Consider the following 21,553-nt stretch of genomic DNA (forward strand, 5'->3'; position numbering starts at 1 on the left):
CAGTTCTATATTCTGCTTTATTAGTCATTTTGTACTTTTTGCCCCTGTGCCACACCATCTTAGTCTCAATAGCTTTAAATAGGTCTTTAGTAGTATGAAAGGCAAACCTCCCTATTTTATTCTTTTTTTAGGATATCTTCTTTACTATTGCCTTTTGATTTTTATTTGCATTTTATAATCAACCTTTCAAAATACACCCAATTCTACTTGATGTTATTTTGCTTGATGTCGATGACGAATGTTATTTGTCATTGAAATTATATTCCACAGATAGTTTAGTGGTGGGAAATGGACAATTTTATTGTATTTAAGGTACCTTTTCAAGAACATAGCTTAGTTCTCCACCTATTTAGATCTGTATTCATAACTTTGAATATAGTTACATAATGGGGCCTTTGAAGGTCTTGAGTATATTTTGGTTAGGTTTATTTCTAGGCATTTTGTTGCTATTTTAAATAATATCTAAAAAAAATCCTGACTATTATTGTAGATGGAAAAGAACTAGTACATATTTATGTTATATATTGATTTAGTAATTATTCTCATACTGATTTGAAATTTTTACATATTTTTATTGATTTCCACATAGATATTTCTAAGATATAGAAATAAAACCCTTTTGTTTTTCCTAATTACCCTACTTGTCCATAAACACTCTTCTTGTCTTACTGCACAGGAATTAAGCATTACTGTAACAGTGGACATCTAAATATCTGAGATGGCAAGTTTTTCCCAAGTCTCTGGTTACCTTTGCTGGCATTTAATGTAATTTAATCATATAAATCTATTGCACTTAAGGATCTTGTGACTTTAAAGGAATTCCTATAGTGAATCTCTCTGCTATATGTATGAAACCAGGATGCTAATCATAGATAAGAAACTTATACATTTAAATATTTTTCTCAAAGCTGTCCTTAGAGATGACTGATTCTCCACATTTTTCCTCTTGCTGGCTTTTGCCAAGACAAGAAAAATCCCTGCTTGGAATTTTTTGTGAAAAAGTGCATTTATCATGTCTAAATTTTAATTGAGACTAACTCTTGCAATTGCATAGCTGGATATTGTTTGTACTGCCATTCTATCCTGGCTAAGAGAGGTGACTAGACAACTCCTTGGAATTAATAATTCCCAGAGAAGCATTCACTCACTGCTTTATTACAATACATCTCCTTGTCTGTCTGTCTTTATTCCTTTCTTCCTTTCCTCCTCCTTTCTCTGTTATTGAGGAAGGCAGTCAAGGTAACAGATGGGGGAAGTTTTGAGCCTGACAGATATAAATAGTCTTGCAGTTAATCGACAATATATTTGCAATTCTCCTTCTTTGCCAGTTTGAAAGTTGGATCTCTGTCAGAATGCTTTTCTCTTGACCAAGGAGTACAAATCATTGCCAATAGATTAGAATTCTGAAATCATGCAGTAGGGTGATGAGGTTTGGTCTCTGAAATTTTAACTAATCTTCTGGGGCAGTGTTTTTCAACCTTTTTCTGCTCGTGGCCCCCTTTGACCTTGTTTCCTTCTTGTAACCCTTCCTACTGATTAGCCAGCCCCCTTATCTCATACTGTGGCCCCTCACCTATGCAACTTTCACCAGTGGCCCCTTTGAAATATCCTGGAGGCCTCCAGTGGGGTCATAAGCCCCTGGCTGAGAAATGCTGTTCTAGAGATTGTCAGCACTAATGGCTGATCATTAGATAAGCATCTTTCCCAGCAATCAGCTGGACTGAGAAAAACCCTTAAATGAATCAGCATCACAACTATTGTTGAAGATTGCTCCTGCTTCTAATAATCAGAATGATCCTTGGTTATTAGGTGAGGAACTGATCAGCGGTGTGAGTCTAGCAGCAGAGGGAGCACAGAATTAAGTACTCCTGTTTTTGAAAGAGAGAACAGAAAGAAACAGAAGTAGCAACCGTATACCGTGGAACAGAAACTCTCATAAGCAGTAGCAATTAAAATAAACGGAAATGCGACTTTCTTGTTCAAAGTTTATCTTCTGTAACTCTAAAAAGTCTAACAGCACTGAAGGTATTTCTTAATGTTCAAAATATAACACACAAAGCAAATGTATCATTTATTCTCCTTAAAGAGCTTGAATTTTAAGTAGTATGAACTTAAGAGAAACCTCTTAAAGGATTGGAAATTTTCAAAAATGATAATCTTACTGTCAGGGTAAATGTGAAAAGATAAAACTTTTAAACACTGTTGATATTTGTGGCAAATTAATTCAAGTCCTTTTCTGGAGGCAATATGGGCGTAGATGCCAAATGTCAAAGTCCTTTGCTCTGCCAATTCTCCATCCAATAATGATGTGCTAGGTCATTTGAATCAATGCTCCTCTCTTCCTAAGAACAACTAGTAGAGTGCAGCCAAATATTTACAAACCTCTTGAAAACAAAGGAGCCACCTGAACACTAGAGAACTGTGGAACAAAACCCAGGCAAGGAAGAACAAGACAACCAAGGCGGGGCTCACTTTATTCGTAGCTACAGGGCCTTTGGGATGGATACTGTAGAAAGAATAAACTTGATGGGAAGAAAACACGAATTCATGGGATTCCCAAGGAGGAAGACCCCCAGAGAGGGGTTCAAAGACCCCCACCTCACACACCCAGGATGGGAATGGGACCCCATGTGGGAATTAAAAATCGACCAGTTTTCACAAGAACTGAAGCTTGGATTTGAATCATTTTCCAATTATCAATTTGATCAAGACACTGGAGCACCAAGAGATCATTAATCTCTAAGACCCTAAAGTTATCTAGTTATTTTACACAAAGAATTTCTTTTTTTATATCCATGGTAGTACAAACTATGTATCTTTTTTGTAGGAATTAAGAAAATAGTCACAAAAATGACTATTCTAGAGTCTAGTACCCTCACAGAATTTTAGCTGAGTGGTTAGGTTATAAGGGCATGTGAATGTCCCCTAGTTATCAGCCACAGCTGGATAAAGACAGCATCATTCTAAGGCTTAATGATTTCTAGAGTTTGTGTGTGCATACACACACACACACGAATTAATCCACATTCAAAGCTAACAAAGCCTGGGAGGAGGTAACACAATCTGATGGAACACCAAGATAAACAATAAAAGTATAAAAATCCACATGGGAACATAAAATAGAATTATCTGACAGATTTGTTAGGTGCATTTATGAAAGGAAAGATTGAACAGAGGTCTCAAAACTATATATATAGTGGCAGGTCTAGAATGAAAAAGTTACGATGACAAATTGGTAACTCAGAAGAATAATTTAATGTCCTATTTAGTACAGTCGAAGAATAAATTTTGTAAACTGGAAATTGAATAAATCAAAAGAAAATGATTTGTTGCAATAAAATCTGGAAGTGAGCAAGAATTGGATAAATAGAAGGTGATACAAAGGTCGGAGAATCACACAATCTCTCTTTTTGGGCAGAAGGAAGTGAGGCAAGTGCATAGTTTCTAATTGAAAGAATAATAGCTGAAACATTTCCCAAAACTCATGGAAGATGTCCCTACACAGATTTAACAAGTGCCTCAAGGACTTACTTGCAAGGTTGGCTCATAGACCTAGCTTGTGTAAGGTCCCAGGGTTCTATCCCCAAGACCATGTGTCTCCAGAGATAGCCTTCATGTCCTGTGGTGTCCAATATCACCGGGTTTTAGCAGCACATGGCCAGTCAGTGACTACTGGGCCAAGTTTCACTGGGGGTGGCCCTCATGGCCCTGAGCTCTGCTGAGAAGCCCCGCCCCCGTCCAAAAGAAGTAACTCCTAAAGGGGAGTTACTTCCAGAAATACCAGTGTAAAACTGAAAACCATAGACAAAGTGAAAATCTAAAAGCTTTCAAAGTAAAGAACATATTTAGCAAAGTGAATAGTTAGCCTGTGTGCTGACTTTGCACCAGAAACAGTAGAAGGCAAGAAATAAGGGATGATATCTTCCACATGCTGACTGTTCACAGGAAAACTATCCATGCTCAGAGAGAGTTCAGCGGGGTATGGTGCCTTGCACACAGTCAACCCAGGTTTAATCCCCAGCATCCCGTATGGTGCCCGAAGCTCTGAGCATAGAACCAGGAATAAGCCCTGAGCATGACCAGATGTGGCCCAGATATAAAACAAACTACATCATGACCTCATCTTTAGGTGATGTTCTAGAAAACTGTTTCAGGGATATTGCCACGTGATCAAAGCAGGTTATAGGAGACAGGGAGGCAGTGTGGGGTGCGCCCAACCCAGGCTCTGTCCCTAGCTTACAGGGCCTCCTAAGCATCATCCAGTGCAGCCCTGGGGAGCCGTTAAAGCACATCCAGGGTGGCTGTGGGGGTTCTAGAACCAAGACTAAATGGCACCACACCATTATGCCATAGACCTGACCCAAAAGCCCTTGATGGCCAAGTAACAACAGGAGTGGCCCCTGGATCCCTGAGCACCGGTTGGGAACCCCCCCCCAAAAAATCAGGTTTCAAAATAATATATAGCACAGAACATGCTTTCATTTTACGTTGATAGTATTTAACTATGATTAAATGCAACATTGGCACATCCGGCACCTCATACTTGGATGTAACTTGACACAATTGTAGCACCAGCATCAATGTGTTAAGTAAGGAAGACCTGTTACCCAACAGGGTAATCTTGGGTGGTGGAATTATGAGGGAATTTCCTACTTGCACTAGGATTTCAAATAATGAACATGAATGATCAAATTAACTAATTTTTCTTAAGGAAACAAACTCGCCAGTGCTGTAAAGGTAGTGAGTGTTCTGTGTTCACTCTCGGGCTGCTGTGGACAGAGATTGCAGGTGCCCTTTGGTGGGTCCTAGAACCTGCTCAGGTGTGAGGGTCACCAGATTCAGATACCTTTGCATCCATCTTCCTAGATCTAGGGAAGACCACTGAGGACAGTGTCCTGTGAGGTCCCCAGTGAGCCTCACCTTAAAAGAAACATTGATCAGTAGTCACTCTCACTTAGATAACTTTCCCTTACAAGGTACTGAACAATATTGGTAAGATTCATTCCACTTTAATTGCCAAAATGAGATAAAATCCTACTGAAATACCAGCATAAAGTGCAAAATAAACTATTTCCTGAAGAGAAGAACCCATAGTGTTTTTACCCCAACAGTGCACTGAATCTTCAGCTTTGGTTCAGTTTTGCTCCCCGTGTCGGGCACAGAGTTGGTTCAGAAACCATGACTGCTTACATGAGAGCAGGTCTTGAGGACTCAGGGGTGAAAGGCCTTATTTTGGGTAGTAAAGTCTGGATTGGTTTTCTAGGCCGAGAGAGCCGCATGCCCCTTCGAATCAAAGGGGAGGGCCTGGGGCCGAAGATTCAGTTCAACTTCGAATTGCTGGATATTGGAAAAATCTTTGTTGGATCTGTGCATTGCTATGAGGTAAGTCTTAGAACTGTCTTAAGACTCAGGTAGTCTAGATTCGTGTGTGTGTGTGTGTGTGTGTGTGTGTGTGTTCATTTAATTAAGAGCTATATTATCTGTGCTCATACTTATTCAGCCCTGAGAATGATTGGAATCTTCTTTCTCTCTCCTCACCTGGTTACAGAAGCAACTTTTCCACCCTTTGAACCTCCTCTAACTTTACTAAAAAAAAAAAGCACCAAATTAATTGGTTGTATATTCACCATAAATATCTCTCCCATCTGTTCAGTAGCTTTTACTCTGACAGCATAAATCCTATAGAGAAGAGGAGAGGGAACCTTTTACAGTTTCCAGAATGTCTTAATGCGGATGCTGTTTGCACACTGCAGAAAGTTCTCTGCATCTTGGTCATCTCCAACCATTGTGTTTCTGGAGGGGGCCACTCAGCCATGTCCTTGGATTAAAGATAAAAAAGTCCTTTAACAAGAGTTACTCATGTATTCCTTAGAGGCAAGAATCGTTTTGCTAAATTTATATCTGGGGCCGTGTTTTTCATTATATCAAAGTATAATCATTGAAATTGTATTTTTGACAGATTCTTAGATTGTAATTGGCTGCCTCTGGATAGAGGTAATGATCAAAGCAGTTGTTTAATAAGTGCAGGGAAGTGTCAAGTTCCCATTCCGACTGTCTCCACAGGTCTGACTGTGCTTGTGTTGCCCCCCAGTCCTTCCAGAAGTGCTATGGGGGTCTGATCAGACCTCTCTTGCAAACACCAACTACCGAGTCCAGTAGTTTATGCCACTGGCAGCCTGTGTTTAGCACATGCGTACTAGCTCAGTGCCACAAAAGCCCAGTGGAAAAAGCACAAAGGACTATTTCTGATTTAAAACAGAGGAAGCTGAGACTTAGAGAAGTCTCCCTACTCAGGTAATAAGCAGCTTCAACATGGGTCCTCTCACCAGCCTGACAGAACTCTGTTTTTGTCCACACCTAAAGTTTTAAGCAAGACTTCTAGTTAACAGCAGTGCTCCCAGGAACCTGAGGCAGAGATAGAGCAAGGCACAGGAGACTGTCCGAAGGGAGGTGGTGGCCCCTCACCTGGCCCAGTGTGGCTGGGCAAAGGAGGATCTGGGCTCAGTGAGCAGTAAGGGAAATGGAAATAATTCAGTGAGGCCAGACTTATGTCAGTGTCAGCTCACTGGGTTGCGGGCTCATGGACCCCGTGGGAAGAGAGGCCCTTTGCTGCCTTTCTCTCTTGCAGCTCCCAGCCCATAGCCAGCTTAGCACCCAGCATGGCCTTGGGGGGCCTCCGCTGCTGCCCGCCTCCCACACGGCAGTCACCCCAAGGCACTGAAGCATCTGGGGCTGAGTGGGGTGGTGGGAAGATAATGGCGCTATTGGGGTCACAGTGAAATGGACAAAATGTCAGACACAGATGATCTGTGAAAGTCACATGACCCGCAATGGGAGAAGTGGCATGGTGGCATGGCTGCTGTGTTGTCGTCTCCTACAGGGCAGTTTGGCAGAAGAACAGGGAGAGTCATTCTCCAGAGCAGGATATTGGGTCTGTAACCGACCAGTGTGCATTCCCCTTACCTCGTCCAGGCTGTGTCCAGGGCTGCCAGATTAGAAAAAGTGACAGATTATAACCCACGCAGCATGGATATGATTTCCCAAATTGTAAAATTAGTTTCTCTCAAATTGAGTGGAAGTATTTCTTTAGACTGCCACCTCTCATCCTCTCAGATAAGGCCCATGAAGCTGGAGTTAAATGAGGTGCTGTGCATGAGGGGCCAGCCTAGAGCCGGACAGTGGCAGAGAAGGGCACGGAAAAGTGCTTCTGATGGGACCGTTTTGCCACCTCTGCGTATTTAGTGCTGATGCCTCATTGCATCTCTCTTTCAATTTATTATGTTACCTGCTTGAGACAAATTTGAATACCTAGCTCTTGCCCTTCATCATTGCTGAGCTTAGCAGACTCATAAAGAATAAACCATGACCTCAGAGTATATGCTCGTCCCAGTGTAATTAGAAGGGAAATAGATGAGAGGTGAAGTTTCCCATTAACAAGCTCCTTCTCTCTGAGGACCCAGGATGCGAGAGGGCAGGGCAGCCCTCATCCCAGAGTCAGGGGTCTCAGAACTGTCCCGCATGACGTACTGGGTTCTGTGTGCCTAAGGAGAATCCGGGGGCTGGATACAATGGGTAGAGCGTTTGCCTTGCACGCAGCCAACCCAGGTTCTATCCCCTGCACCCCATATTGTCCCCAAGCACCGCCAGGAGTAATTCGTGAGTGCAGGGTGAGGAATAACCCCTGAGCATCACTGGGTGTGACCCAAAAAGAAAAAAAAATTTTTAAAAGGAGAATCCAGGGGAAAGAAGTGACATGAATGTTCTCATACATGGAAGACATGGTACCCTCAAATTGAGCTGAAGTGCTGCTGCTTCTAGGAAACACAGAGCCAGTCTCTGCAGCAGCCAGAAGGACAAGGGTCCTTCTGCTAGCTGCCTCTGTAAACTGCGGAGTGCCTTCTCCCCACCCCCTTAGATGCACCAAGTATATGCTCATCACTCAATTAAAAGCACATTAAATTTTAAACCCATTCTGCTTGACACTGGGGCTGGAAATAGCAGTCACTGTCATTTATAAGCACAGTGTGCCAGGCACTGTTCTGAGAGTCAGGGGAATGGATACATTTCCTCTTCACAGCCATTAAGTAGTGGTTGGATCTCAGAGAGGGGGAAACTGGGGCACAGAGAAGCTAAGGTGTTTACCCAAAGTCACACAGCCTGTAGGTCAATGACAAAGTTAGAATTTGAACCCAGGCAATTTTCTTTTCAAACCCTTGGTCATAATCACTTTTCTATGTGATCTTTTCAAAAAGAAATAAAAGGTGAAGCTGGTTCCTACTACTAGAGAACTTAAAAGAACTGGGAAGTGGTAAAGCATCATTAAGCGGTGAATAGATTCTGGAAGCTGATTCATCTTTTCCTGGCAGAAGTGATTGTCTTCCTCTGCAGGGGCCCCTGACTCTGTCCTCCATGAGCTTCTGACCCTTTCTCAGTCTCTGAGGCAGCAGCCCGTGCACTGGACTTCTCCCATCCTCCGGATGCCATTCACCGTTCCCTAGCTCACCTAGCCTCTTCTCTTGATACAGCAACAAACTGAGTTTAAACTCAGTTCATGTCCATGTATGAGGTCTCTTCTACTCTGCTTTTTCAGTTTTGCCACTCCTATTCTCCCATCCCATAACTCAGCTTCCCCCAAACAGGAATCTAGAAGAATCTAAAACAAGCCCCCTTGAACCAACAGACTCCTTAAACATTTGGGCTCTGGACTCAGGTCTTATCCCATTGTGATGACTCTTGTCTTCAAGAGCAGATGGGAGATAAAAGGTAAAAGTACATAACACTTTCCTGGAGCTTTTATTCCGTCACCTATGTCAAGTCGGCCCCCTCCTTGGCTTCTAGGTGGTTGACATTTGGGACATCTTTCTGACTGTTTCTTCACCATTTCTTGTGCTCTTTTTGCCCCTCCAGAGTCGTGGGTGTGACTGGGGAGTAGTTCCTTTGTAAACAGATTGGATGTGCTATTCATCTGATGAGTTGTAAGCATTGGCAAGGAATAGATGTCTCAGAAACTCAGGAATAGAACTACCTGGCTAGAATGCAGGTTTGTGGACAGGGAGTCTAGAATGCAGGTTTGTGTGGGAACAGGGAGATGGGAGTGTTAGGCTGAGAAAGCGGTGGGGGACTCAGAATGTCAGACATGAGCTCTTTATCGCCAAATAAATATGTGCAGTCCAATATGGAACATCACATGTCTCCAGGCTACTGTGCATGTGATGGCAGCATTTCTATTGGAGGACAGTTGCTTACCCAAGAATCCCCAATTATGCAACCAGTAGAGTGAGATGAAAAATAAGCCTCAAAGGATGAAGTCTTTAGGATCATATTACAAAGAGAATCCTTGCACTCTGGAATCCACAGTGCTGTCTAATTTACATACTTCAAGCTACATTATAAATATGGGCTTAAGAGTACTTGCCCACTGTTCTGAGTTGCTGTTCATGTTTCAGCATGACACTTAGTCTCCGCCTTTCTAGCAGATTAAAAAAATAATGCCTACTTTTCCCTGGTTACTTTATAAAGTACCAAAAAAGCATTTTAAGGCAATTTTTAGTAGATGTGATTATGATCATTCACTACAGCATAACATGTGAATAACCGATTACTAGAAATGCAAAATTCTTTTTTTTTGAGTTGGGATTCCTGTCTTCAAAAATTTACATCAAGATACCTATTAATTTCTTCCCTGGAGGTTTTCTTGGTTTTGTTTGTTGGTGGTGGTGGTTGTTCTTCTTGCCCCTGTCTCTCTGTTGGTGTTAAATAATATAGCCAGATGAGAATATTTTTAAAAGAAGTGCATTCTAAACCTTTTTGTTTTTCCTTCTTTAAAAAAAATAGACAGTACTGTCCAACAAAGGAAGCATCGATGCCCTCTTCAACCTGATCCCTCCAGTCTCAGTATTTGGGACCTGCTTTACTTTCAGTCCCAAGGAGGGCATCATTGAGCGCAGTGGGGTCCAGGCTCTCCAGATCTGCTTCACCTCCTCGACCCTGGGCCACTTTGAAGAAGAGTTCCTCTTCAATGTCAGTGGTTCTCCTGAGCCTGTAAAACTGACCATTAGGTAAGATACATTTATAACGAACACTCTGTTCAATGGAAGCTTTGACTTTTTGCTTTCTTAAACTTCAAAACGAGGTCATGTCTGAGACACCCACCGATTACTGTCATTGGTATAGACACAGCAACATCAGGGGATGTTTTGAATTCCTACCAGTGTTTGCACACTGAATATGTGTGACTTACCGTTATAACATAGATACAAATGCTATTTGGGATCTCGTCTTTTATGTACATCTTAACTTTACATAATAAGTACCTAAACCTTAAACTAGTTTCTGATAATTCTGTTTTGGGATGTTTAGAGAAAATAAATTATTACATAATAGCTAAGTAAAATCTTCTGGACTAAGCTTTGACTTAGTGTGACTGTTATCTCAGCTCTCTGCATCTTCATCTTTCATTTTGATTGTACAAAAACTCTTTCAAAATATCCTTATTTGCAATGGCGCTAGTATTGTGAAAGAATCCCCTTGTAGTTTCAGCCCACTGAGGCCAGCTACTTGCACTTTTGTACCAAAAGTCATTTCATGACTTTCTAGCTGCTTGTAATAAGTGATTGTCATTACTAGCAACATCTGTCCTCAGGTTTTAAAAAAATGTTCTTAAAAAGAACCCACTGGGCAAAAGTATAACTTTGGCTTCTGATGCTGAGAAAGACCTGTTTCTGGGAATATTGTACACGTGTTGTTTGGATCCCACAGCAGGAGACTGTTAATTACCACCACCACCCCCAGCCAGTAACTGAGAACGCTCTCGGGGTGAAAGGATACTGTAGAAAAGAGATACATACAACCAGAAGGATTCTACTAAAACTTACCAAAATCTACTCAAAATTCACAGTCTCAGAGTCCGCTCAAAGGTGGTTAATATTTCTCCTTGATTATCCATCTAAGTAACCCTATTATGGGGTTAATTGTGTCCTCTCAAAATTCCCACAGTATATTGAAATCCTAAGTTGGAGCACTGCAAAATGTGGCAATACTTAGCGATCAGGCTTTTCAAGAATTGGTTCAGATGAAGCGAGGTAGCATGAGAGGGCCCTAATCCAGTAGGACAGATATCCTTAGAAGAAAGTACATTAGGACAGGCACACACATAAGAAAATGCCCTGCTGCAGAGATAAGATGGGCATACACAAGGAGGGAATCCCTCAGAAGAAACCAACACTGTTGGTACCTTGATCTTGGCCTTTCAGCCTCCAGAGCTGGGAGGAAATGGACTCCTGTTGTTTAAGCCATTCCATTTGTGATATTTTTATATGGAAATCCTAGCACATGAATTCAACTCTGAATTCTGCTTTGTAGCTGAGGTTCTAGCTAAAGACAGTTAATAATTAATTGTGCAACCAGATCGGAATGGAGGAAGTAAAACTTACTCTGCCAGTTCAGTTCTGTGATTTTGTCTAAAGAAAATCCTTAGAAATCCACAGAAAAATTAGTTCAAACAGGTCAGCACCAAGTTGCCACATTACTCAGAAAGCCCTTCTCTAGATAAATGAAAATGGGTGTCCACATTTGAACTTGGACATGAAAGTTTATATTAGGCTTACCCATGGGCTGGAACAATAGCACAGCGGTAGGGCATTTGCCTTGCACGCAGCAAACATGGCCGACCCAAGTTTGATTCCTCCGCCCCTCTCGGAGAGCCTGGCAAGCTACCGAGAGTATCTTGCCCGCACGGCAGAGCCTGGCAAGCCCCCCCGTGACGTATTCGATATGCCAAACACAGTAACAACGAAGTCTCCAATGGAGACGTTACTGGGCCCGCTCGAGCAAATCGACGAACAACGGGAGGGCCTTTACCTTTACCTTTACCTTAGGCTTACCATATGTCTGTGAACTGATGAGTGAATGAGCAAAAACTGCTATTAAGACCACTTTTAAAAATATTTAAGGAATGAAGTGCTAAACATGGAAGTGGATGACCCTTAAAAACACTATAATTAGTTTTTTAAAAGCCACTTATAAAATACCACATATTACATGATTCCACTTACATGAACTCTGTCATCCCATCTGGAGCTAGCTGACCGCCATGAGAGCCAAATGCATACAAATTGGAATGCTGGCATTGAGTCTTAGGACAGGGGCTGGAGATACAGAATGAGAACTAAAGGGTGGGATTCTTTTTCAGGTAATGGAGTTTTCTAAAATTGAGATGGCTGTACATGTCTGTAAATATGCAAAAATTATCAGTGTACACATTTTAAATGGGTGGATTGCATGGAGTGTGAGTTAAAGCTCACTAAAAACTATTACCAGTTTTAAAAATCCAGGCTTTTCATATTTAGTATTAGTTCTGTCATGACCTGGGTGAAATTTCTGAGTCTCACCCCTCTTCTAATGTAGACAAGCATGGCCCGTGGAATGCCTAAAGGGTTAAGGTGTCCTGGGCTTTTCTACTATGAAGAATAAAATTGAGAAAGATCCAAGGGAACCTATTTAAGTGAGTTTGGACTTCTTCCTCCTCCAGATACCCTATGGAAGTTAAGTTTCTCATTCTATCTTCTGGACTTTTCTGTATTCATTTTCTCCCTTTCGATGCTTATTGCCAGTTTCTTTGCAAGGAAAGGAAAGCCTAACTGTAGGAAGAGTGCTTCTGAGACATCACCCCAAGCTGGTGAGAAATACGCTTATCCAGATTTCCTTCCCTACTTTGTTTCTACTTCTGCTCACTGTTTCATATATTTGAGGTATTCCAGTATTTCGAACCGTGAATGATAATTTTGTTTATCAGCAAATCACTGATGCCAGGAAGTGATCAAGAGTGAATACATAAGGAAGTGATCAAGAGTGAATACATGTGACTGTGGCCTCTGTTCCCAGCTCCACATACTGCTGACTTGATGTAGGGCTGTGCTGGGCACAGTTCTTTAGGCTTGTGACCCAGGAAATCTCCGTACAGTTAATATTGTGGAATCTGGTATTTTGTTTCTATTTTTTAATTGTTGGGTACTCTCTGTCCTCAAAGCTATGTAATTCTGGTTCATCCGCCTTGAAAATTTAGAACAGGAGCTAGAGAGATGTACAGCGGATAGGGCACTTGCCTTGCATGTAGCTGACCCAAGTGTGATTCTCAGCACCCCAGATGATCCCCCGAACCCTGCCAGAAGTGATCCCTTAGCACACAGCCTGGAGTAAACCTTGAATGTTGCCTTGTATAGCCCAAATGTAAACAAACAAAGAAAAAAGGATGAGAAAAATCAGAACAGTTGTTATATTTTTTGTTGTATCTAATCTTCCAACTACCTAACATGGAATTTTAAGGGTTTGGAAATATAAAATTAATATGATTTTAAAATATTTTTCACAAACAGCTTTGTTTGTCTCATTTTTGCATATATAATATTGTGGTAAAATTTTAGCCAAAACCTAGATATTTGGCATCCAGCTTCTTCATTTAACATACCATAACAATCCAATCATTCTGTTTCTTAGTCTTTAAAATTATAACTTTAATAGACCTTGGCACTGATGAAGGAACCAATCCTGGCAGAGACTGCCCTAATGTTCAGAATCCCTGTTAGCATTAATGTGACCATATCCAAGTCCAGATGGTGTTCAGTCACAACTCCTTTAGTTATCTGTGCCTTTGAACAAATGTGATTTAACTCTGCTTCTTTCAACTTCCACACTGATTAAATGACTGCTTTGTGAATTTTGTAAGCTTCCTTCATACTTTGCACCTTTTGTGCGTTTCAGACTGTTTTGATCTCTTTGTAACTCTCGTCCTACAAACTTCTTTTGCAAGTCTAGTATCTAACCTGTAGGCTTGTTTGACTTTACTCCCAACTGGATCCTCATTCCTTGCAGAGTCCCAGCCATTCCCTTTGCCACTGCTCAGTGTGAGAAAAAATGAACCTGAAAATGGTTTTTGAGAAGTTGAATTTGAGGAAGAGGCAGGGCCAAAGTGGCAAAAAGAACAGTTCTGTGATCGGACTATGGAATCCAAACCAAGAAAATAAAAGAATTGAACTGAGGCGAACTCTCCATGTCACGTGAGATGATGGCGAAATTCAAAGATTGGTGATATTGAGAAGGGCAAGAAGATTTTTTTTCCAGAAGTGCGCTCAGTGCCATACTGTGGAGAAGGGAGGCAAGCACAAGACGGGTCCAAATCTCCATGGTCTGTTTGGGTAAAAGATGGGTCAGGCCGCTGGATTCTCTTACACTGATGCCAACAAGAACAAAGGCATCACCTGGAATGAGGACACGCTGATGGAGTATTTGGAGAATCCCAAGAAGTACATCCCTGGATAAAAAAAAATGATCTTTGCTGGCATTAAGAAGAAGACCAGGCAGAGTTGATATCTTAGCTCAGAAAAGCTACTAATGAGTAATAGTTGGCACCACCTTATTTATTACAAAACAACTGTCTCATGACTTTTTTATGTGTACCATATTTAAATCCATCTCGTTCACCAGAATTCAGATCATGAGTGACCGATAGCGTATTTTTGTTGGGCAGTCCTGATTTAAATAAGATTGGCTTGTGTTTTAAATGTATGATCAGCTTTTTGAATTAATGATAATTCCAGGTCAGCAAGTGCAATCACTGTCCCTTTCCAAGGATATGACTGAACTTAATTTGTCACATTCACCTTTCCAAGAGATGGAGATAGCCATCTCATACCTGTGAGAGAATAGTTTTCTATTCAGATTTATAGAATCGGCTATATTAATATATCTAAAGATTGAGGATATCACTGTCTCTTTAGGTTGTGTTTCTTAGCCTGGTAAGATTAGTTGGCAGTGACCTTATATCTTTTTCTTAATTATGCTGATTTAATTAAAAATTCCCTGTATCTAAAAATGTTGCCTTTCACTTACTGAAAAGTATTTTAATGTGTGAAGTAGAATTTTGCACGAAGGAGACGGTGGTCTGATCCCGTTTGAAATTTTGGGACAACAGCGACATCAGTCAGGCAAAACCGTCGATTGAATATGATGTGGTCTATTTCGTTGTGGAATCGTCCACCGGGAGACTCCCATGTCCATCGTTTAGATTCTGCCTTCTGGAACTGTGAGTTACCATGAATGGTCTTGGTCGACATGATGAACTCAGACAGTCTCTCACCCTGTTCGTTCCATTCTAGGTCATGGGTCCCGATGTGAAGTTCTTCAGCTGATCTTCTAGGTCCTATCTTGGCATTAAAATCACCCACAATGATCTTGGTCTTCTTTATAGAACTTCTCTAGCTCCATGTAGAACTTCTCGATTTCTCCATCATAATGAGATGTTGGTGCGTAGACAATGAAGATAGAAACTTCAGGCAGTGAGCCACATATATTAAAATGTAAACGTCCGATTCGGGTTGTTAGGCATTTGAATGAATCAATGCTCTTGGCCAAGTTTGTGTTGACAAGGACACTGACGCCTCCAACACCTCTTTTATCGCATGTTCCGAGGAACAATTCTTCTCCAGTGTCGAAAACGGCATGGTGAGATTCGTGCCTTCTTGTCTCGGTCAGACCAATGATGTCGTACTTGATCATTCGCGCTTGTATCATCAGGTCCTCAATGGATGCATCTGATGCTAGCGTACGTGCATTGAAAGTACAGATGATCATTTTTGTCTTCCTTCGTTGTGGCAGCCTAGGTCGGCCTTGAGATTTTGTCGGCCTCTCCTTTCTCATCCTTCTCAGTGCTGCCATGTCAGTGAAGCCTTCAGGGTCAGGTGAATGAGACCAGTTGTAGTTACTGGTTTTGACATATTGAATACACAACGGATAGCTTGCCAGGCTCTTCCGTGCGGGCGGAATACTCTCGGTAGCTTGCCAGTCTTTCCAAGAGGGATAGAGGCTTTTGGGGCGACCTCTAATCACCCTTGTAGGTGTTACCATATTTGAACCCTATCAAATACGGTATGACAATTCCGGAAGATGGGTATTTAATGTCTTATGATGTGTCCGGAAAGCGTTCTGGAGTGTGGCGACGGCTGGGTAGTGGGAGTAGTGTTGAGCAGGGAGAAAGGGCTGCAAAGTTCAAAAAGAGAACTCCCAGAATGACCACCAACTGGGAACTCTTTGGTACTATTGCGGCAACATGGGAAGATGCCATTGTTGACAACATTGACGAGGAATACGATCGACTGGTTCAGCACCTCCATGAATGTGCGAGGAACGCCAAGAGAGAGATAGCCACAAAAAATCACCTATCTTCGAAAACTCTTGAGCTAATTCGCCAGCGTGGTTTGGTGCATGCCTCAGGCAACCGCAAGCTAACGTCCGAGTTTGCAAAGCAGTGCAGAGATGCGATCAAGGAAGACCTCAAAGAGAGAAGAGCAGAAGTACTGGTAGATGCGGCAGAAGCCGGGAAAAGTATTCGTAACGCCCGCCTGTCCTTCGCCAACTACAAGACCAAGATGACTGCCCTCTGACATCCTGATGGATCCATCACATCCTCCAGAACGGCAATGGAGAAGATTATCCATGACTTCTACTCAAATCTCTTCGATAGCCATGTCCACTTGCCAACAAATTCCACAGGATGGATATGTCATTCCCAACGTTCTCCCTTCCGAAGTCCGACACGCCATTTCGTTGGTAAAGAAACAAACAGCACCCGGCCCAGACAAGGTCAGACCTGAACACCTGAAGAACCTGCCATCAGTACTCATCAATACACTGGCTCGGCTCTTCACTCGCTACCTGTCTGAATGCAAGGTTCCGTCCCAGTGGAAAACCAGCAGGACCGTACTACTGTTCAAGAAGGGAGACATCCATGACATTGGCAACTATCACCCGATCTGCCTATTGTCTGTCATCTACAAGTTGTTCACTCGAGTCATTCTAAATAGGATTGGCAGAACACTAGATGAAGGACAACCATGCGAGCAAGCCGGGTTCCGCAAAGGATTCAGCACCATCGACCATATCCACACAATAACCAAGCTCATTGAGGTTTCTCGGGAGTTCAAGATGCCGCTCTGTTTAACGTTCATTGATTTAAAGAAGGCCTTTGATTCTGTTGAGACGGAAGCGGTCATTGAAGCCCTAGCCAATCAGGGCATTCAAGCCCAATACATCAGGATCCTCCGTGAGCTGTATTGCGGATTCACTACCAGGATCTCACCATTCTACAAAGAAGTGATCGTTGACGTCAAGAGAGGGGTTCGGCAGGGTGATACCATTTCACCGAAACTCTTCAGTGCCACCCTCGAGAACATCATGTGACAACTAGAATGGGAAGGAATGGGAGTGAAGATAGATGGTTGGCAATTACACCACCTCCGCTTTGCTGATGACATTGTTTTAATAACACCAAACATCAGCCAAGCGGCACAAATGCTGGCCGACTTTGACCGTGAGTGTGGAAAGGTAGGACTACAGCTGAATCTTACGAAGACAATGTTTATGAGAAACAGCCTAGTTCCTGACGCCCCATTCACTCTCAATGGAACGACCATCTCCGAATGCAACAGCTATGTGTACCTAGGTCGAGAGGTCAACATGACAAATGACCTGGCACCCGAGCTGCGCAGGAGGAAGAGAGCGGCTTGGAACGCCTTCAAGAACGTCGAAGAAATAGCTAAGAGGATGAAGAACCTCCGGCTCCGGGCACATCTCTTTGATTCCACTGTTCTTCCTGCATTAACATATGCCTCAGAGACCTGGGCCCTACGCAAACAAGATGAGAACGCTATTCAGGTCTCCCAAAGAAGAATAGAAAGTGCTATGCTTGGAATATCACGTTTCACTCAAATGAGAGAAAAAATCCGGAGTTCTGACATCCGTCGACGATCAAGAATCAGGGACGCTGTCTCATTTGTCAAGGTGTCAAAAATCAGATGGGCTGGTCACGTAATGAGATTTAAAGAGGACCGCTGGACTAGAGCTGTTACCGACTGGATTCCACAGGATGTCAAAAGACTGCGTGGCCGCCCACCTACCAGATGGTCAGACTTCTTCGTCAAGATCATGAACGATCGGTTTGAGGCCCTTCATGTTCCCGGAGCGAACAGATGCCATTGGGCTACACTGGCACGCGACAGGGACAAATGGAGAAGTTACTGGCGCCCACTCGAGCAAATTGACGACTAACGGGAAGTTAAGTGATTAAGTGATTAAGTGATTTTAATGTGATGTATGTATAACATTGAATAAAAAAATACTTACCACTTCTCACAACGTTTAGATGATCTCAGGGACAAATGCTTTTAAAATTTAGCCTGGTGAGTTAAGAGTGGCAAATTTTGCTTGTTCTTTACTAAAGTCAGACTATGATGTAGTTCAGGATTGTCCTTTAAGCAGCTATTCAGAAATGCACACTTAGAAAACTAACCCTGTGTATGTAATTGATACCGGTGCTTTTGCAGACTCATTAGTAGAGGAGATATTAGCACAAATTTGTAAATTATGTGAGCATAGAATTAAGATGATTAAAACAAAGTCACAGATGAAAAAAAGAAGAATTGAACTGAGCACAACATCTTCCTGAAGTATCTCACTAAGGGTCTCACCACAAAAGTTCACTGGAGATGGCACCAGCACTTCAGGGAGACGCAAGAACTGTGGCAAGGTTCAAAGGAGCTTGAAGGAGCACTTCCCCAGATGGGGGAGGGGTAAAGAAGGAAGGGGACCCGAAACCCAGTACCAGACTTAAATCCCAGCCTACCTAGGGTGAGGCGGTGCTGAACGGAGAGGACTCAGAACATTTGCTTAACACCAGCACTCACTGAATTGAAAGCAGATTCTCAAGTCTTATTGGGCCTGATCTGGGAGCAGCTATTCCCAAGGTGAGCCATGGCCAATAGTGTGCTGATCTGGGCCCCACCTCAGCTGGCAGGGCCTGTTTCACCTGACAGGCTCCTATTGGGCTGCTGAGCACTTCAGTTTCTCACTAAATTCAGTATTTTTCATGAGTTCACTGAGCTGAGAAAATCACTGAAAGAGACTGAAGAATGAGGGATGAAGACTTAAAAGAATTCACTCAAGCAAAGGTGAAGGAGCTAATACACTAGCAGGACTCAGCAGGAGAATGGAAGAAGCTGAAAATTGAATCAGTGACCTTAAAGATAAGATGCACAACATCATTGATACAGAAAAGCTAATAAAAGATAGTTTACAATGAAGATGACTAACAGTATGTTTTTAACAATATATGCAAGAGCCTCTGCATCATAAGAATTCCAGAAGAGAGGAAAGAAAGTGGAATAAAGACTCATGGAAGAAATAATAGCTGAGAAGTTCCCTCATCTGAGGAGAGAGGCTTTTGGACTGATGGAGTGCCCAATGAGTAAACTCAATCGGAACTACACCAGGACACGTTGTAAGGAAAATGGCAAAATCCTGGCTGAACAGATAGCATGGTAGGCTGACGCATTCACTCAGGGCTGAAAGTTGCCCCCATTGGGTTTGGCCCACAGAGCAAAAAAAAAGGGGGGGAGGGAGCAAGAACCAAAGATGAAGATGACTCCGTAAAGAAGAAGAGAAAAGTGAAGTCTCAGTTGAGGGAAATAGTATAAAATTCACATCAGATTTCTCAAATGAAACTACAAGCGAGAAGAGAATGAAAAGAACCTCCAACCACGAATCTTGTACCCTGCAAGGTTATCACTCAGATTTAAGGAGACAAACCCGTGCATGTATACCAGATCTTGCAAGGGATACTCAGTGGCCGCCTTTAAAAAAAAAAAAGATCAAATGGCAAAATAACCAAAATTTTCATTGAAAAATGACAACAAATATCTTCATAGCACCAATTTCTATAAATGTCAGTGGAATTGAAATTTGCTGCATTGAATCTTTGCTCTGACAATTCCTCCAAGGCTACCAGCCGCGTCATAACCAGATCTGTAGTAGTCAGAAATCTCTGGGGAGGCATCGAGGTATTCAGATCACCAGCATCTGGCATCTGGAGCTGGAATTGGAAGGTTCAGAGCGAGTGTGCTTTCTGAGAGCTGTGTGTCCATGACTTTTTAAAAGTGTATAGAGAGATGGGGAAATATTTCTGTTTTCCCCTTTAGTCTAGATATGTAAAAAGACAGTTCATCAAGAAAATCAAGGATAAAAGGATAAAGGCCCTCCCATTGATCATTGATTTGCTTGAGCGGGCCCAGTAACGTCTCCATTGGAGACTTTGTTGTTACTGTGTTTGGCATATCGAATACGTCATGGGGAGCTTGCCAGGCTCTGCCGTGTGGGCGAGATACTCGCGGTAGCTTGCCGGGCTCTCTGAGAGGGGCGGAGGAATTGAACTCGGGTCGGCCATGTTGGCTACGTGCAAGGCAAACGCCCTACCGCTGTGCTAAGAAAATCAAACATAAATAAATTTATTTCCTATTGCTATTATAGCAACTTACCCAGAACATGCAGCTTAAAGTAATGCAAATATGTTATTTTACAATTCTGTAGATTCAAAATCCAACATAGGTCTTACTAGATATCATCAAGGTAGTGTCAGGGCTGTGTTTCTTCCTAGAGGTTCTAGTAGAGGTTTTATTTTCTTGCTTTGTTGTTGTTGTTGATGTTTGTTTGTTTGTTTTTTAAATCACCCCCTTTCTTTCACCATGGTCCACTTCCTCTAATGTCCAAACCAGCAGTAGTGGGTTGAATCCTCCTATTGTTTTCCTCTGCCCTCCTCTGCTGCCTCTTCTGTTTTTAAAGACTCTTGTGATTGCATTAGGTGTGGAATGTGTGTGCATTCAGGTGTGGATACCTGAGAAATCCAGGCTACTCTCCTATTTTAAGATAGGTTAGTTAGCTGCCTTAATTGCTCCTGCTGTTTAATTCCCTTTGCCATGCAACCTGTCTTAGTCACAGATCCTAGTGGTTAGCACATAGCTAGACACTTTTAGGGACTCTTTGTTGTCCACTATACTTGGTGTCCACTAAAAGTGTATAATCTAGCTCATTCAATCAGGTACCCGCCCGGCACCAGGGCCCTGCCCCAGGCCTGCACAGCTAACTAGATCCCCTCAGAATGGCCGGTTTTCACCCTTGGTCTGCAGGGAATGGGAATTGAGGCACACCGTGCAGAAACAAAGCTGAACCGCTCTGGGCACTCTTCTCATTCAACCAGGTACCCGTCCGGCGCCAGGGCCCCTTCCCGGAGCCGCGGCCACTAATGCGGCCGCAAGTTATTCTCCCACTACATATCGCATAGGAACCATAAGTTACCCTCTTAGATGGAACTTTCACTAGATTAGCTTAACCACCAGAAACACATTTGCCAATAATTCATTAAGCCCATCTCAATTCATTCTGCATCTCAAGCAGAGAGGGGTAACATAAGAATTATTGGAGTCCCAGAGGGACAGGAAGAAAACCCTGATGAAAAATAAACTGTCAAAGACATCATTGCTATGACGTTTCCAGAGCTGAAGAAAACATATGATCACATTTAGGAGGCCCGAAGGGTACCAGCTAGAAGAAATCCGAATAAAAATACCCCAAGACACACCCTGATCAAAATGACCAAAACCTTAGATAGAGTCAAAATTCTGAAAGCAGCAAGATCAAAGAAAGAAATTTCCTACAAAGGAGCATCCTTAAG

General features: G+C 42.5%; 1 protein-coding gene across 1 annotated transcript in view; it reads left to right on the forward strand.

The window, feature by feature from the left end:
* Positions 1-21,553, forward strand: part of HYDIN (HYDIN axonemal central pair apparatus protein) — a 281,658-nt gene that overhangs the window by 116,968 nt on the left and 143,137 nt on the right. The window contains exons 11-12 of the mRNA XM_056137053.1: positions 5,264-5,382; positions 9,835-10,058. Of these exons, the coding sequence (XP_055993028.1) occupies positions 5,264-5,382; positions 9,835-10,058 (343 nt within the window). The remainder of the gene's footprint in view (positions 1-5,263; positions 5,383-9,834; positions 10,059-21,553) is intronic.

The sequence above is a fragment of the Sorex fumeus genome, unplaced genomic scaffold (assembly GCF_029834395.1).
Source record: "Sorex fumeus unplaced genomic scaffold, SorFum_2.1 ptg000122l, whole genome shotgun sequence".
Lineage (NCBI taxonomy): Eukaryota > Metazoa > Chordata > Mammalia > Eulipotyphla > Soricidae > Sorex > Sorex fumeus.